At 39.9% G+C, this 18,516-nt stretch overlaps 1 protein-coding gene across 19 annotated transcripts in view; it reads right to left on the bottom strand.

The window, feature by feature from the left end:
* BRSK2 (BR serine/threonine kinase 2) overlaps positions 1 to 18,516 on the bottom strand; it is a 288,040-nt gene that overhangs the window by 45,281 nt on the left and 224,243 nt on the right. For 18 of the 19 annotated variants that reach the window (XM_032444828.1, XM_032444827.1, XM_032444826.1 and 15 more), the window contains 4 exons: positions 14,493 to 14,524; positions 9,639 to 9,803; positions 8,821 to 8,918; positions 3,765 to 3,915 (listed from right to left, as the gene is read on the bottom strand). In XM_032444828.1, coding sequence (XP_032300719.1) covers positions 3,765 to 3,915; positions 8,821 to 8,918; positions 9,639 to 9,803; positions 14,493 to 14,524 — 446 coding nt within the window. The remainder of the gene's footprint in view (positions 1 to 3,764; positions 3,916 to 8,820; positions 8,919 to 9,638; positions 9,804 to 14,492; positions 14,525 to 18,516) is intronic. The other variant, XM_032444839.1, reaches the window with a different exon arrangement.

Raw genomic sequence — 18,516 nt, 5'->3', positions numbered from 1 at the left:
TTAAAAAAGAGAGTCACCTGAAGCAATGCTGGACACCCAGCCCCCCAACCCATCCTCCCCTTTCTAAGCAATGCACTGAAATGTTTATTTTAATTAACAGCTATGGGTTAGGCCTACATACAGCTGAAGTTCATAATCTCCCCTGGACTTCAGAGGTCTAAGATGACTTCCCCCAAACATACTTGTAAACCCTGCTCTTCTTTCTCCAGTTGAAAACCCAGATACAATCTACTTTTGTCACACTGTCCAGGGCATATAGAACATGCCTGAAGGCATTAATAGCAAAAGCACACATTACTTAGATTTCTCTAGAAGATCTCAACACTAAGCATGAACCAGGAAAGGGTTTGAATTAGGCCACAGAGCCCCTTTACCGCTTACTCCCAACTCTTCCCCATATCTTTGGTCTGAATCCCTGAAGCTTAAAAGCAAAATCCCTTATGCTTTGCTAAAGGGGCAGCTCTCCACAATACGTTTCACTGGTGATGTGCTCCACTGTTTCACAGAACACAGCTTCCTAATATTAGCTAATCTTTCACGCAAGTTATCCACTTCAATAACAAGAAGAAAATAAAATAAAGCACATTTTAGAAGTTTTTGGACTTTTCCAGCAGAGCTGGCGAAAATTTCAGATATATCCCCAAAGGATTCTTTTTCGTACAGAATCCTAATTTGTGTGTATGATTTTGGCCCAAGGGATGAATTATATGGTATTAAACTAAGCTCAGAATCTACCTCTTTTCTTTTGACAATACAGTGAAATACCAGAAAAGCAGATTCAAGTGAGATGCAACTATGAACCTTCTAGGTGGACAACTAGCAGGGAAAAACAAGTATCAGGTGTCTGTGCACATTAATTTTGTCATTCACAGTCAAAGATCTACTGGAGACCACTTGGAGAGGTCAGCACAAATATTCCAAGGTGTCAGCAAGCTCAAAAAGCAGTGCTTGTATTGAATTCTTCTTACACATTATTCAGAACTAATCCACTAATCGTCTGTTTTTCACCTAACACTTTCTCAGCCTGTTTTGCTCAAAGCTGCCAAGTTCCAGATCTCAGTGGAAAGATGTGCCCTTAAACAATCCCAGACCAAATGCCTGTAGAGTCCCCACTTGCTTACCAAAAGCACAGCTCATCACACAGACACATAAAATCAGAAGTTATAACATCAATCCCCTTTTTGCAACAAAACATCCGTTTACTATTGGGAAAGAGGACATAGGACTAAATCATGACACACAAGTGTGTTCTGCCCATGGTTAGAAGAGTCTGCCAACTGGTTAGCTGGAGAAAGAAGCAATGGCCCTGTGTCTCCAGATGTTTGTACTGGTCATTTATGTCTAAATAGGAAGCATGTTTCCACAGTCCACCTCCCTGTCCTCCTGGTATATTACAGGATAAAAGCATTGAACAGTCATCTATCCAGACCAAAAAATGTCATTCTTAAAAAAAGCATCCAATTCTGGGATCTGAGATCTAGCACTGTTAAATCCACTCTCAGTGGGTCATTTCATGGAAAATAATATGCTGCTAGCCATTAAAAATCCTTCAGTCCTGGTGGAAGGCACTTGTCTCTTTGTTACTGACTGCTCTGACAGATGGCGCCCCATCAGCAATGCATCGTCCCCAGACAATCCCTATGCAGTGGTGTTTGTTAATGAAGCCAGTTCATGTTATAAAAGACTGTGCTGCCAGCAACACAAAAAGTGCCACTGTCATTTGTGGAAGTGGAATGGCATGAGTTATGGAAGCTCAGACATGGAGTAAAATACTATCTTCCCATCAACCCCTTCCAAAACAAGCAGTACAAAGCTCATCATCATCAATCATGGAGTTACAACATCCCTTCCACCACCCTTAATCACACCTTTATGTCCAACCATGTGTTATGTGGTATGCATTTCCCTGTATCTCTTTTGTGACTGGAAGGTTTTACTTCCTACTTAAAGCTAAAGCCCTTTCTTACTCATGTCACCTGGACATGTACCTCCAGTGCTCGCATTCATCTCAGATCTTTGACTTCCAATGCTTTCTCATCCACAATTAAGTGAGGTATTTAAAAGCAAAAGATATACTTTGTATAATGAGACACAGTTTTGCTTCTTCAGCATTTCTGAATTCAAAGGCAAAGCTGAGAGATGGAAGGTTTCAGTCCTCAGAAAATCTCAGAATCAATCTAACACATTCTAGACTGGCTGAACAGGACTGGATCATTATCTTCAACTGTTCATCTCACTACTTCCTATTTGTTTTCACAGCTGGACAGTTATGCAAACAGCTGCAGAGTACGACTCAGGCAGCCTCAGGGTGGGGGAAAGTGTTCACCTCTGTCTGGCTCATCTCTGGGCAATTTATGGCTCGTACATCTACCAGGTACTAGATTAAACACTGGAAGTTGATTAAGGAGTGAGCAACTGTTTGTCAGTGTCATCTCCATCCTTATCACTTTGATGCCTACCAGGAACGTTTAAGAGTGCACGCTGTCCTGAACATTTCCTTAACCCAAACATTAAATATCAAAATAAACCACACACCCAAAGACAAGTTTCAAAACTACAGTACAGAGAAAAATCTGTTTGGAAGTCTATCTCAAGACCACACATACAATCTGAAATAAGTCATAGAAAGATTCTGAAAAGCACTTTCTCCTCACTGTAAACAGAACTCTTAACAGTTGGCAGCAAAACTTTCTAGAAATTCTAGGGGTCTCTGGACTGGAAGGAATTCCATGGTCTTCACTCAGTTCTCAGTCAGCACATGCAGTTTCTGAGCAAGAACAGAAGGCTCATTTTGGGCAGATCTTAATGGCTAAACAAAAATAATCATGTCATAAAGCTGAAACAGAAGTTACAGCATCATCAGTATATATATATGTGAAGTGTTAAGTGTTCTTTAATACTGATTGATTTATACAAGTGTAAATCCAAACGCATGTGCTGCCTTTAGGATAGACATAGTAACTGAGGAAGCAACTCCCATGGTTTACACAAGTGAACTTCTACAGTTCTCTTATTTCATCAGAACCTGTCTTGAGGAAATATCATTTTCTTCTGCTGTCTCTCCACACCAATAATACTCTCTCTAAGAGAAAAGAGGTAAAATTACACAAATTTCATCAATTTACAGGCGTGGTTATTTATGTGGATCAGATGCATATTGGCTCTGACAGTATCTTTTAAAGGTATCCACAGATGCCTGCACAGGGCCTTCCAGACTCTACCTATTCTAGCAATATAGAGGGTGAGGTTCATCTCATTTAATTTCAAGTGCCTAAGAGCTAGGCACCTAATCCAAAATCATCATCATTTAGATTCCTGCTACAGGCTATGGAGACAGAGAAGAACAACCAGAGCTTAATTTATCCTATTTAAGACTGCTGGGATAGCAGACACATAATCTGAGATCTCCCAAAGACTTCATTTGTACCCAGTGCCTATAGTGACAGCCTGTATACCTAGCTTAGACTGAATCCCTACATTCTCAACCATTAAAATGAGGTGAGATGAATTTTGCCCAAAGGACATAGCAGTTTCCTGAGCAATAGCTGCAAGTGAACAGAAATCTGAAGTTCCTGGCAGGACTTCTGTTCCTGTGTGAATAAGCGCTGCTGGCTGCCAGACCACATTGTAAGTGTGCTTGGAAGTTGTTATGAGTGCTGCTGTGAACAGAAGGGCTCCACAGCTCCTCCGTATGCATGACATGTAAGAGGGTAACAAACCCAGACAGGAGGGACTCTCAGCTCCCAGGTAAAGGAGGGACCCACCTCTGTCCATGTTGTGCCATTTCAATAGCTCTGCGAGCAGGGACTGGGGAGCCGCCATCTGTCACACTGAGAACCTCCATCGACTTCCTTTCTGGTCGTCGCTTCCCATGCCTGTTCAGCATTGGGGAGTCCACACGCTTCCTGGGGGGATCTTTATGAAAAGAAAACACTGTCAGCTGAATTTGGCTGTGACTTACCTCACACAGGTTGGCTACATCCTCTCTCAAATATCTGGCTCTCACACCTCCTCTAGAGACAGTTATTTTGGAGATGAACATCTGCACATTCTTCCAAATCTACAAGCATTAAGACCTAAGTTGCAATCCATCTGCAGAGAGGAAGAGTATTACTACTGAATGTATGAGCACTGTAAAATAAAAGTATGACCAAAGCACGGACTGCACAAATTACCTTACAAAGCTGATAACAGTAATAACAAGATAATAGCACAGGCTACAGCAGAAGCTGTTAGACAAAGTGTATGCCACCCAGGGATCCTTGATACGTAGTCAGGTTTCTACAGCTTGCTTTCCATGCCCATTCTAGCTAGATTAAATGGAACACAGGGACATAAGTACACTCTAAATTCAGACTTGTGTTAGTCTCTCTGAAAACATACTCTTTCTTTTTTGCATCTTCAGTATTAGATCTCAGCTTTTCCCTGCTGTGTTATATGTTTCCTCCTTCAGCATTACAAATTAAACATTCTGGACTACCTGAGATAAATCTCCAATGAAAGCTACTGAAATCTATCTCAGGGGTCATCATATCACTTTTACTGCTGTAGTAACTGAAGTGCTTTATACTTTTTATTGTATAACATTTCTATGAGGCATCAAAGTGCTACTTTCACTTTGCTGACTGAAAACTGAGTTATAAGAATGAGATACTTAAAGGCATTTCATTCCTAAAGGTGCAGACAAACAATTACTGCAGCTCTGAGAAGCACCTAAATTGCTCTGAAAATAGACGTTAGATACCAAATTGCATGACAGCAAATGTTCCAAGGTGACTTGCCAAACCATACACACATCCATGGTGATAAAGGGAAACAAATGCAGACTTGCTGAGTTCCTTTAATACTAATATATCTGATGGCATCTAAACAGTAAAAAGGAAGAAAGCAGAAAAATAAATAAGGAAAGATTTTCCTTGCTTTGGTTGGACTGTTTGAGTTGCCTACTTGTATTTACAGATACCTTTTTAATTTTATCAGAGAGTGACTACCCTTAAGAAAAAACATCCTTCAACTCTGCAGTTACAAAGAAGCTCACAGCGTTCAGCCCCTAGGGCTTCTTCCTCTGCCAGGATTTCTTTCTAAAACTCTATCACTACTGCATAGCCAGATCATATTATTTTTATGAGTCTGCCCTCCTATTTGCTTGCTTATTCTCTCTTACGTCATGGTGCTTAGGATCTGATTCTGAAAGGAAGGGCTTATTCGTGAAACAATGAGCATGAGCAAGTACAACCCAAATGCAAATGAGACAGTGATAGAAACTGAACCCATTACCATATAATGCAACTATTATTTGCATTAATAGTAATAATTACGTTAAAAATGAGTTAGAGAAGAATAGCTGTATCTCACTCTATTTCAAGCTATGTTCAATAACAGAGAGATGGTAGAAAACACTAGCAAGAAGAACACAGAGTGCATAAAGCTACACAAAAAAAACAGAGATAAACCTAACAAAGCAGTTGTACTTCAGCTGCACACACATAACCCGTCAAGTGAACTGGGACAAGGTTAGACATGTCAAACTCCTGCTCTCCAAACACAAAGAACAAGGGATGATTGATCCTTTAGAACAACTGTTAAAATGTTTGTTATCTATACAGAGAGTTAACACAAAGATTTGCAGAAGGATACTACCAGACACTGTAAAGGAAAGGGGAAGAGTGCAGCTTAAAAAGGAAGAAGTAGGAAGAAGATGACATAGAACAATGAAGAGCAAAGATGAAGAAAGTAAAAAAAAAAAAGGAGATGAGTAAGCTCAGACTGCATCAAGGTTAGTTAATAATAGAGTCTAAATAATAAGAAGGAAAATGGTAAGAGAAACAGTATGTGAAAAGAAAATTTTAAAGGCAATTTCATCCATGCATGTTCAAAACAAAACAATTTACCAAATGGAAATTCAGCCAAGTGATGCAAAAGTGATGGTTAGGCTAAACATAAAGTGAACAGTAAAAACAATATAAATAGGAATTTGAAGAGGAATGAGCCAAAGACTTGAACAACAGTATTTTTTACAGGAAGCTTGAGAGAAGGATAGCAGCCAGAAGGACTATATGGGAATCAGCAGGACAATTAGGAAGGATAAGGATATTGCTAACAAGCCAAATGATACTTTTATATCAATCTCTGCTGCTCAAGATGCTGGACGATATTGATTTCCAATATGTATTTTAAACTAAGAAAGAAAGGAAATAAGCAAAAGGATAAGGTGCTGAAATGCATCAATAAATTCAACAACAGCAATTCACATGGGTTTGATGGAAAATACATCCAAAAGTTTGTATCAGTGTGGAAGAGCTTCTAATAGTGGTATTTGATTTCTCTTTAAAATTGGCTACAAATCTATACTATGCATGGCTGAAGGCTGCAAGTATTGTACATATTTTTTAAAGGCTTTAAGTAAGAAACCACAGGGTACCGAGTCTGTCATCACTGTCAGATCTAAAGATACTAAAGTACACAGTCATCCTCCATAAAGACTAAAGTGGTGGCATATAAGAACAGTTGGAGATTTAGCAGCAGTACAGGAATTAAAAATAGGAAAACCTTCAGTGCACACACTTCTGTTCTTGAGTCTCTGGAAAAACTTCACAGGGAAACAAAAAAAACCATTCAAGTCCCAGTCTTGATATGTGATAGTTCTGGAGATGTATTTTCCTCTTACTTCATATCACAGAAGTGAAGACATTCTCAAGGATTTTTACAGGGAAAGAGCCTAAGTTATTATATATATAAAGTCATTCATCTGAAAGACAGGAAAAAAAAAGGTTCAGTTTCTGAGTTTGGATAAGACACTACATCCGGGATGAATCTCCTTTACTCTGATTTATTAAGAATCTCCACTTCACATAAGCCTTTTGCTCAAGGAGACATCAGTTGATGTGTATGTATTTTACTGACAGATTTCTAATTTCCTTCTTTTCAGTAAAAGGAAACTGGACTCACAAGATGGTGAGGGTGGCCCTCTTCTAAACCTCTGAGAAAGCTTTACATAGCTGAAGCATTCAAAGGAGATATCAGAAAAGAAAGTGCTAGTCAAAGACAGCTAAATCTTTATTTCTACCTACATCCATCCATTACACGATCTAATGTGGAAAGAAGGAGGAAAAGGCAAAATAAAATGAGATGTACTTTTTTTTTTTTTTGTTGGTTTTTTTTCTTTTTTTGAAAGAACTCAGGCAACAAACAGCTCTCATGAATGTGGTTTCTTCAAGCTGCTAATATTATATCCATTACCTTTTGCCTGCTCTTCTCTGCTTATGCAAAGCCATTGCTAATGGCTAATGATGAGATACTCATGAGAAGCATGACTGCTCTTAATTAAACCTTGCCCCATGTTCTCAGAGATACCACTGAGAATAGCGGAGGTAGAAACCTCCTGTGGAACACAGATGACAACTAACAAACACTCAAAGAATAGTGTTCAGAGTCTAAAATGTGCCAATGCCGCACAATGATATATTCAGAGTAATGTTTTCCTGATGGAGAACATCATCATCCTGTGTACAAAAAAATAATAATTCTGGAGTGGAGAACAGCACTTCAGTTCAACATACTTTGGCATGTGGAAGAAAGATATATGTGAAGCATTAAAGGCACAACTGTGTATCCACTTACATGCTGGATATGAAGACTCTAGTCACCCTGCTTTTCTCACAGTAGTAGCATTTCCAAGATAAGATGGTGTCTTTACATTGCAGGATAATCTGTGTGAGTCAAAAGCTGATGAGAGAAGTGCTAGATGACAAATTGCACTGAGCAAAGGACTTCTGGCTGGAGCACCCATGACAAGCACATTCACCCCTCTTTGCGAAGATGCTTGATAATCTCTGCAGCTCCATCCAGGTAAGAGCTTAAAGAACTACCAGGTTGACTCAGAATTTCCATGTAAAGTTATAGGTCCAGCAGCCTGGAACTTTGATAATGTAATAATTCAGTTGAGTATTAACAAACTTATACTTTAATATATCACTGTCCTGTAGGCTTGGGAGATAACAGGCTTTCCAGTCAAAGAGCATTTTGCCTTCAAATGAGTGAAATACAAGACCTACAAATCACAGCTCTACTATATAAAAATGCTATTTTGGGCCACTGATAGACGTGACTAATGCTTTACTAGTTAAACTTCTGTCAGTATGCACAGCACGAGTCACTTACACTGTTAGCTCCTTGGGGGAGCATTTTTCCAGTTGTCTATCTATATTAATGTAGTCCTCGCTGATCAGCAGTATTTTAAAATACTAACAAAGAACAATTCAGGAATAAAATGGTATCACAGGAGCTTTATGATATATATATAATCTTACTGCATATTAAACGTTTAAAATCCTTTTAAGATAATCTAAAAAAACGGTATTATAATGTAGGTACTACAAACAGGTAAGTGATATTCATTCTTCCAACGGAGGATATGTACATATAAAATTTTATAGACATGTAGTGAATGATACAGTCTTACTAACAGAAGTCCAGAAGCAGCATCTCTGCAACCATGCACATGTATCAGTAATAATAAAATTCTACCACTGGATTACATTGCTCCTAAACCTCATCTAATTGCATAGAGGCAGCTTGGGGGTCTGCATTAAGTTTTTTAAGACTTCTGGCTCAAGACCAACGTGGATGTTTCTGTGCTTTGATGGATATGTCCTGAAAATGAAGCCTTTGAGTTTAATCACAAAACAGATCTGCCCACCTTTGGCCACAGATCCTCACCAATGATGTAAACTGTTTCGGGTTTGAGGATCCAAAAAAAAAGAGGGCAAAGAAGAACTAGTTGAGAGAGGTTCATGTTGACAGAGGTCATATTTTTGGTACCTATTTCATTTCTAGGGGGAAGATCCTCATCTTCATGACTAGGATATCTCTCCTTCCGGTCAAGTAGAAGAAAATAAATCATTTTCTCTTGGTTTTCTCTGAAAAAAAAAAAAAAAAAAAAAAAAGGAAAAAAATATTTAAATTTGATGGAGAAAAAACAATATGTAAACAAACCCTTCTTCTCAAACAGTTACAGTTACTCTAAATAAGTTGGAAATAGCCATGTATCTGCAAGCTAGATGCACAATGCACAAAGCTTTTGAGAGCCTTGCTGTCTCCAACAAGCAGCTGGTGAGAGAAGGAAATACAATTCCCCCATCACACATCTGGAGTAGAGGCACAGGACAGATGAGGTAATGTATTCACACAATGTCCAAACCAAGAGTGATAACAAGACAGGTCTCCCTTAAGAGTTCTTTTCACTACATATCCCTCACAGCACATCAGGAAACACACCAAGTCTCAGGCACAGCTTGAAATAAGTAACAATTTGCCAACAAAGGCATATCCAAAACAAACAGCAGCACTGATGCCTCTCCATTCAGACTGCATGGTCCACCTTTACATGAAATGACCACATCTGGAAGCAAGAGAAGAGACAGCAACACATCTCCACTGACGCACTATGTTAAGAAAGGCCCAGTGACTTCTTGCTTTCTCTCAGCAGTTCATAGGCCACTGGGTAGTGAGAGGGTGAGGCATTGATACAGGTCCCTCACAACCACAGACAGGTCAAAGTCATCTCCACCTTTCCCCAGGACAATAAGCATCCCAGCCCACAGAGACCCAACTGATATTAAGTCTGAGCAAGTGCTTACTCTTCTGACAACAAGTCCTGTAAGAGTTTATTTCGGTCACGGAAGCAGCCTAACGAGTGCATGCTATCTAACACGTCTGGATCAATATCCTCCAAGGAAGGGAGAGAACGAATCTGCACCTTTCGAGGGATTGGTTGCTCTGGTTCTGGCTCATTCTTACCCCCTCTGCAGAGAGAAGAAGATAAGAGAGAGAAATGGGGAAGGGAAAGAAGAAGAAAAAAGAAACATGAGTTACAAATGAACCTGTATTCTGAAACACAGCCCACAGCAACAGATGGAAACAGCTTGTTCAGTCCCCCCTGAGAGACCAGATCTCACAACCAGACAGATACTCTCTTCAGAAGAAACTGCCATGAAGGCTGAGAGTGATCAGCACCTTGTGGATTCGGGTCTTTTTGTGAGAAATGCCTGCATTCAGTCAGAGAGGCAGTAGGAACCTCACTTACCAGTGCTCTCATAATTTAAGCAGCTGTTTCAGCATCCTTATGCCAAATATTTATAAAACACTACAATGATTTCAGAGACGCTGTCTCATCAGCCAGACCTCAGGCTATCAGGATGAAAAGTACAAGCTGAATGACTCCCTTTGAAAGAACAAGCTGTGAACAAACCCTTGTTCCACCAGTTCTGATTACAACAAGCACTGCAGCCATTTTGTACTTGGAAACTTCCAATGTGATTTAAGAGATCTCACTGTCAAGGTTCCCATGTCACAGACTTCAAAAGATTTGGGGCAAAACCGTGCTCTTTATTTACATGTCAAAATATGACAAACTCTGTTTCTCTTCAAAAAAAATTCTGGCCCAAGTGTGATGCCTGAGGTCAGTGGCAAACCTAGGAACACACCATTAGTAGCAGAGCATATTACTCTTCTAAAAGTAGTTAACACAGCCTTTCTTCATAATCCTCTCATTCCACTCACCAGACTCAGGAAATGTTGATTAACCATTGCAATTAAAAGCTCTGGCTACAAGAAACGGGTCAAGACATCAGGATATCTCTAACAGACTGAATAATATATATTTCAGGTACCCTGACTGTCCATTGCTTTTGTTTAGCTGGCCAAGAAGCAACTTATGTCAACACCAAACACCTAAATACTTGAGTTTGATGTGATGTTCTGTGTGATGCTGAGGTTTTCATACCTTTGGGTGAGGTCCTCCCTTTCCATTACATGGTGTGAATGTGTGACAGGTGAGGCCAAGCTTCCAGGGTGGACAACAGAAATTGGGAATAGCTAAAATGCATCAAATGGCAGTTTGGACAAAAGACTTCCTCATAATACTGGCAGAAATAAGGTGAGCACAACTTCTAAACATACTTGCAAGGCTTAAAGTGCTGTAGGCTCAGAAGCAAGCTCTCAAGGTACCTTCACAAGAAAAGCAGCTCCAATTTAAATGTAACCCTAATTTTTCTTGAGTAGGTCAGGAGGGAAGTAAAATAACATCATACGTAAAAGCTCAAGGTCTCAGCTCCCAAAATACAGCTTCAGATGCCTCCATGAATTCTCACAGAAGTCTCTACATCTTGAGAAATGATGACATGGTCCTGAAATCTAAGAGCTAAATTAGGAAATCCTGTCCAACCACAGAAATGTCTTACTCTGTGAGTGCCCTGTCTTCAGGAGGTAACTACTCTGGCAGCTGGTTATTACTTACAGCGTGTCAGGATTTAGCTCCCAGCAGGTAAAAAGCGAAGACAAGATCATAGCTTTGCACAACTAAAGCCAGCGATGACCTTGTCATTAAGATAAATTCTTGCAGGACATACCTTTGAACAGCAGCTGAGTGGTTTTGTTTTCTAATGATCTGCAGATCAGTTTTAGAAGGAACTGACTTCATTAATCACTTATTACATTAAAATTAGAGGTCTCTGAGGTAATTTGAGATATTAAAAAGAAATTACAGCTTTTGAAAATTCACAGAAAACCCAGGTTTCCCACTAGTTATCTTAGTATTTAGCAAGTATCACCTGCAATCATCTTTTATATCCATCAGCTTGGGTGCCATTTCTGGAGCACAACTTGTTACCTTCTATGCAATGAAAAGTGGTTTTTCCTTATGCCTGGCACCTGGTCAGCCTCAGACACAGGCAGGAATATTCACACCTACTCATCAGGGACAAGAAAAATCTGCAAAGAGGTGCCTCCTCATTTGGCAGTGCATTCAGTCCTTCAGGAAATGAAAATCACCAGGTGTCTGCTATGATTGGCATGCCTGTATTGCCTGTTCCATTCCCAGTCTGGTAGAGAGTGACAAATTTGTTGCATTTCAACCCACACAGGCATCAAACAATGTCACCCGATGAATACTGCAAATCACGTATATTTTTTAAAGTCTTGCATGAATGTAATTGCTGCTTTAAAACCCTGCCTCTTTTGTGAGGAACGGTGCATACAATGGACGTGATTCCAGAACAGGGCAGACTTTTTCAGCCTCTCCATGAAATTCTCTTGTGAACCTCATTGAAATGCACATTCACATCAGAGTAAAAGCAGAGCTGGTACCACAGTTCTTCTGATTTTTGTAAATTTGCTATCTTCACAATTAGGGCAATAAGTCAGTGCTACAGTAGCACATATTTACTGAAACAGTTCATTTACTTGCCTTCTTGTTTTAATCATAGTAATAATAATGAAAAAGTGAAAACAGCTGCTGGGTTTTGTGATTTTTGTTTGTTTTTTTTTGGTTGTTGTTGTTGTTGTTGTTGTTGTTTTGTTTTGTTTTTCTGATTTATGCTAACCTGTGATTGAGGTAAAAATAAATTATTTCATTTAAAAAAGCTTAAAAAGCCTCATTGAATTCATTTGGGTGGGAGAGCAAGAAGAACTGGAGGTTGGTGATGAAAGGTTTCTCTTTGATTTCTCCTCTTTTTTTTAGGCTTGTGAATCATTACTTCAACTTTCGAGACGTTTCTGTCCGCTGAGATTGCAATTATTTTTTCCATAGTTTCACAAAAACCTGAATATTTATTTGAAGCATCAAATATAATGACAGATCATGTTCCGAGTACAACCTCCAGGTTAGCAGCTTATATATGACAAAGAGTGAAGACTTTACATAAGATATTAGTTACAAATGAAATAATGTTAAAGATACGAGCAAAACAGTCACAGCATCAAACACTTGTAACCACTTGTTCTCTGCCAACATCAAAATTTCCAGGCAAAATGAAGGCAAAGAGGCTGTGAAACATTATCAGATGAAAGCAGTGGAGTTTTGGAGGTGCTAGGGTTATTCACAGACTAAATTTAGCCAAAGGAGGTTAACTTCCTTAGGTCAATCCATGGATAGTAGGGAAAGAATGAGAGAGAGACTCGTTTAAAAAGCTATTTTAAGAAGAAACTCTGCTTTAGGCCATCTGAACATTCTTCTGAAGGAGCCTTTCTCTCTCTTCATTGACTGTACTGTGAGCACAGGGGGAACTAGCTTTTGCAAACCTCAGTTTATAGTTCTGAGAACAGCATTAGATGTCATTTCCATTGGGGCAGAAACCTGTTCACTGTCATCAGAAGACCAACTGTCTAGCCTGGTATAAACAGATTTTACTTCTGGAATTTCTTGTCAAACATTACAGGAGAGCTCATTCAGATTTACAATTAGAGAGATCCCCCCCTCCATTTCTCCTACACTTATCCATGAGAACTAAACAAACAAACAAAAAAACTTGCAGCAAACAAGACTCAACTCCTTCTCTGGTTTTGGAAGGTGCCATGTTACCTGGGAACTGCAGAGAATGTGAAAAAGCCACAGGCAAAGTGCTTCAACCATTTCAGGTGAACTAAGAACAAAACATGTTATTCTACAAACTGCTGAATGCCCTCGGGTCCTATTGAAGTCAGTGAAGCCAGCAACTGAACGCTGCCCATAAGGTAGATTTAGAGAAAACAAAACAAATCAAAACAAAGGTGTTTCTTTTCCCAGTGACAGGCTTAAATATCAGTTCATATCATCCTCAAATATTTCCCAAGAGCAATGAGAGGAGGATTATGAAGGTAGGACTTGCCTTATCACCCACACATGGAAAGTGTAGGTATGCTGACACCCAGAAGCATGTATCAAGGTATCACTTCCTTATTTAATATCCTCAGGTTAATTAAGTTATCGTGAGTATAAACAAAAAATGCTGTTTACTTAGATTTATTGAAATACTGGAAGGGATACGCAAAGTGCAAGGTCACTGCTTAAAGCCATCAATCTTCCTTATACCCAAACCACTCGACAGGTGCATTCTTTTCTCACAGACCTCCTGCTTCACTGTCAAGACTGCTGCTTTTAATCAAGTCACAGAGCTACTCTCACATCAACAGGTTACAAGGTCACAAGCAGCCCCTTAGCTTGCTGTGAAGAAGCAGCAAGGATTTTGAGACAGTTTCTTGTTCTCAGGTGCTTACTTATCAATATAATCATTTTTGTTTCTATTTCAGAGAAAAGCCAAGACACCAAGAAGGAACAAGCGAAAGCTCTCTTGTCAAGAAGGTATTACAAGGGATTCTCTGTATGACTTGAAGAGCAAACCAAGTATGACTGTTATGTTTTTGGTTGTTTTTTTTTTTTTTTAAAATCATGGTCACTTTCAGGTATATTTTTAAAACAGCAACCTGCTGGACTGAACATCTTACCTCAGACAATTGTTAGTCACTGTAAACAAATTTACTAGCTTGAAGCTACAGAGATGAAATTATACTTGGAGCAGAGGGTAAGAAAATCACATTAGATCTCTTCCCCTTTCTCCACTTGTGTGAAATCTGCTCTCAAACTCCATTGTTCTCCTTTCAAACATCCACAGCACACCAGCTTTCATAACATCATCAATACTGATTGCATGCAAAAGTGAACTTAAAATGTTACTTACATATACCATATGTGTTTCTGAATATGTTCTAGCTGCAAAGAAAAGAAAACAGGAAATTAGTTCTGCAAAACGTAAGAGGAAACTCCATAAGATATCCCCATGTGCCTCTATTAAGAACAAAGTCTGCCATGCCGGAGCTGGACCCATGCAAATGGGAGGAACTTCTCACTGAATAAAGATCACGCTCATCCTCACCCACCCCAGTGCACATGAGGCTATAACTCTGGAAAAGGGAACAAGGCAGGAGCAAATCCCAGGAAAACCATATGTACAGCGCTTCACAGGAAAATGTTTTGGTTACTTGTTTTTACCTTCCTGCTTCCTTCCCTTCTACAATCGAATTGAAGCTAATAAACTGTTCCCTTCAGTATGTACATAATGCTTGACTGTTTATGCTAAAAGGTCTTTCCTAGTTTTGCTTCGAAAAGAGCAAGAGAAGGAAATAAAAACTGAAATAGGTATTATGCATGAACAAAACAAAGTGTGCACTTGTGACATATTCTGCCAAGATCTGTGCTTGCTATGCTTCACATTTACCATTAAAAAACCTAAAGACCCACTGGAACAGGGTTTCATGTCAAAAAATGCTATTTATAGTTCCAGCACCTTGTGTTTAGGTTTGAATTTCTTTTGCTTCCCTCTTTCCTGCTTCACAAACAAGCATTTTATTATGTAATGAAGGACTGACCAAAGCTTAGCAGTGGCTTTGTCCATCTATGTAAAGCAGATGCCAACAAATGTGCTACATGATGACCACGTATTTCACAAAGGCAGGGGGAAAAAAAAGCAACAGCTTTTTCTGAGAGAAATCCCAAACTGTTCAGATTACAGCTGAATCTTCCTAGCCCAGTTATTTCCTGAAGCACTGTCACAACAGAAAAGCAATTTTTATTGATAGCCAGAGATTATTCATTATAAGGATGATATTTCTTGCTTTCCCTTTATGAAAAACCTTTGTACACGCAGAACAATGTGCACACTCACTACTAAACAGGCTTCTGTTTGTGCAACGTGTGAGTGAGCAGTAGTGGAGAGCTGGAAGGAAATTCAAGCTATAAGATGAAACCACAGGCCCATTAAACCAGTCCGAAAGAACGGAGACAGCTGCCCTGCTATTACTTTCCACTTCAATTCCAGAATAACGAAAATCATGGAGCAAAAGGAAAAAAACAAAACAACAGAGGAATGGACAAACAACAACATTTCAGAGATAGAAAGTAAGTGCTCACTGCAGAGAGGAGGGGATCAGAGGCCTCCACACTATGGAACAACAGCTCCTTGCCTGGGAGACCCAGAAGATCTCATGTCTGCTTTATATTAGGTCATTTTTAAAGTGAGACAGGGTTTATATTGAAAACAAAGAAACAAGGGAATACAGATTAGAAAAGCTTGACAGAAGGTGAAACTTGTGTTTCCTGACATCACGTGGTTTCTAGACATGGGAACTCTGGTAGTTGGACTAGAAGAGAGCACAGGGCCACATCTGTCTTTTTTCTTATTATTACTGTTCATTCTGGTGTTGCTGTATATGACACAGAACCCCAGACTGCAGGCCTCAGCTCTGACAAAGGAAGCTCCCTTCATCACAGACTCCCCTATTAAGAAGTCCTTTCACCCCTGCACAATTAAAAGAAGTGCAGAGTGTTCAAGACACAATGCCATCTCCCCTGAGTGGTTTAATTCAAGAAGGTAATGTATATATCTATGCAATCATATCTATCTATGTATGTTCTCCTTCTAGAGATGCACTCTTCTTCCTCTTGGTCTTTGCAAGCTGAGGCACAAACAAATTAGAAGAGACTATTCTGTATGCCTTTCACAAGGTAGGATTTTAAAATGGTTAGTTATCAGGTGCATACTATAGCAAGAATCTGCTAAGGAGTGAACCTCTTGCTTTGTAAAACCATGAGGACCTATGGGTCCCTTTGGCCCAGCAGCTCCAGCAGAGATGCCCAGAGCTGGCTGTCCAGGCCCACATTCATGCAGCATCTGAATGCCTCCAAGGAGGACACCCCTTCACAGCCTCTCTGGGAAATCTATTCCTGTGCACCAGCACCCACACAGCACAGAATTGTTGCCTGATGGTCAGAGGGAACCTTCTGTGTGTCAGTTTGTGCCTGTCTGTTGTCCTGGCACTGGGTACCACTGAAAAGAGACAGAGATGCATCTCTGCTCCTTATTTCCTATACAACACATGGAGGGTTGGAGATGCTAATGATTTCAGACAAGATGCAGATGATACAGCTAAGCGATGTCCAAGTCTCTTTCATGCTTGCTTCTTCTGCTGCATTTTCTGTCTCTATGGGTCACATTTTTCTTTTTGACTGCAATATGCAGAAAAACAGCACTTCATTCTGCAAGTCAGAGAGGGGGAAGAAGAAGGGCCACCAGTTTCTGCGTTAGTCACAGACCCCCTGGGCTCCTTCAGTGAAGATGTCAAAGAGAAATCCCTTCTGCCCATTCCTGCTGACCAACCTCCTCTGAGCTAATGATCCCACGGCAATTTCTAAAAGAGAATCCCCTTAGCACTTTGATATACATTTATTTGAAGGGGCATGAGAGCTCTCATGTGAGAACACAATGGCTGTTGTTTACCTACACATCTGCAGCTCCATCCACATCAAAATCACTGCTGTGAAGTACTCAGGGATACCCCAGATATGTACAGTACTCCACAAAACCAATTTCTATTCTGATTCAGACATAATTGCATTGAAATATTATTACAAGTGTGTGCTTGCTGCTGCCAACATCTTCACTGCTTTTTTAAAGGTAATTAATTAATGCTTTGTTGCTTTTCATCTGTATTAAAGTGACAGGAGGGTTATGGGAGGGCGATTGGTTTTGACAAGGAGAAGTCTGTACGCTTTTTACTATGCAATGCAGGGGAGGGAGATACACAGTGGGAGCTAATCTCACTCCTCCTGCCTTCATTTAAACACAATGTTTAAGTGCATGTAAGTGACGAAGGCATTTAACAGCCCTTCCCAGAGGGTTCTTCTTGCTGTTTGTACATGAGTTTGCCAAATTTAATGCCATTTTATGGAAGTTGTTAAAATGCTGCTTCTAACATCCCCCAGCCACCGCAGGCGATTGCCTCATGATGCCATCTCTGAAACATGTTCAGATCCATTGCACAAGCACAGTCAGAGGAGAGATTCTGCAAGCTAAAATGCTGCAATAGAAGGAATTGGGGAACTCCTTCATAATGGTTTTACAAAAAAATACCTCGTATACATATTGACCTTATTGATTACTGAAGTAGCATTGAGGACCCACATTCATAAATCTGCTTTGATGAAAAACTGTACATGCTCATCAGAAAAGGAGGTCTCCTCCCCCAAGAAGCTTACGTCTAAATTCTTAGACAGGGGACAACAGATGGAGACAGACGGGCAGATGGAAAACAAGACAGTGCGGTCTACATCCTCAGCACTGATCTCAGTAGAGTGGTTGCCAAGCTGAAAAGTTCTGACCTGCAGAAAGACTTTCTCAAAGTCCAAAGATAAAGATGAGAGATTTGGAGCTTGAACTCATGTCAGGTTTCAAACTTCCCTGTCCAGAAAACACAGTTTCAAACATATCCATGCACCAAACCAACCTACACCTCAGATAAATCTTCTTCAGTAAGATTCTCTAGTCTGAGCTTTAAACTCACCATATAATGTCAAGATACAGACTTTTCCTGACCAAAGCATTCAAGCTGATAGCACAAACAACAGCAGGAGAACCATCACCTCCATCAGTAGCAGCAGTCGTACTATAGCAGCCTCCAGGGACCTCAACAAGGGCAAGGTATTGCTGTGTTAAGTGCACGTCGCAAGAATAGGCCTGTGGCAACCGAAAGCTTACAGCCTATATACATCAACTGGACAATTGCCTACACTCCACAGGTGGAGAAGACAATTTGAATGATGTGATAGGCACCTTAACAAAAGGCCTAGAAAAATGAAGGAAGCAGAACCCGTTTTCCCTAAGCTGTTTTTTCTATTGTGCTTTAGAAGTTAAAAAGCAATAAAGATAA

The sequence above is a fragment of the Coturnix japonica genome, chromosome 5 (assembly GCF_001577835.2).
Source record: "Coturnix japonica isolate 7356 chromosome 5, Coturnix japonica 2.1, whole genome shotgun sequence".
NCBI lineage: Eukaryota > Metazoa > Chordata > Aves > Galliformes > Phasianidae > Coturnix > Coturnix japonica.
The sequence above is the reverse complement of the archived record's forward strand: the minus strand, read 5'-3'. Positions and strand labels throughout refer to the sequence as shown.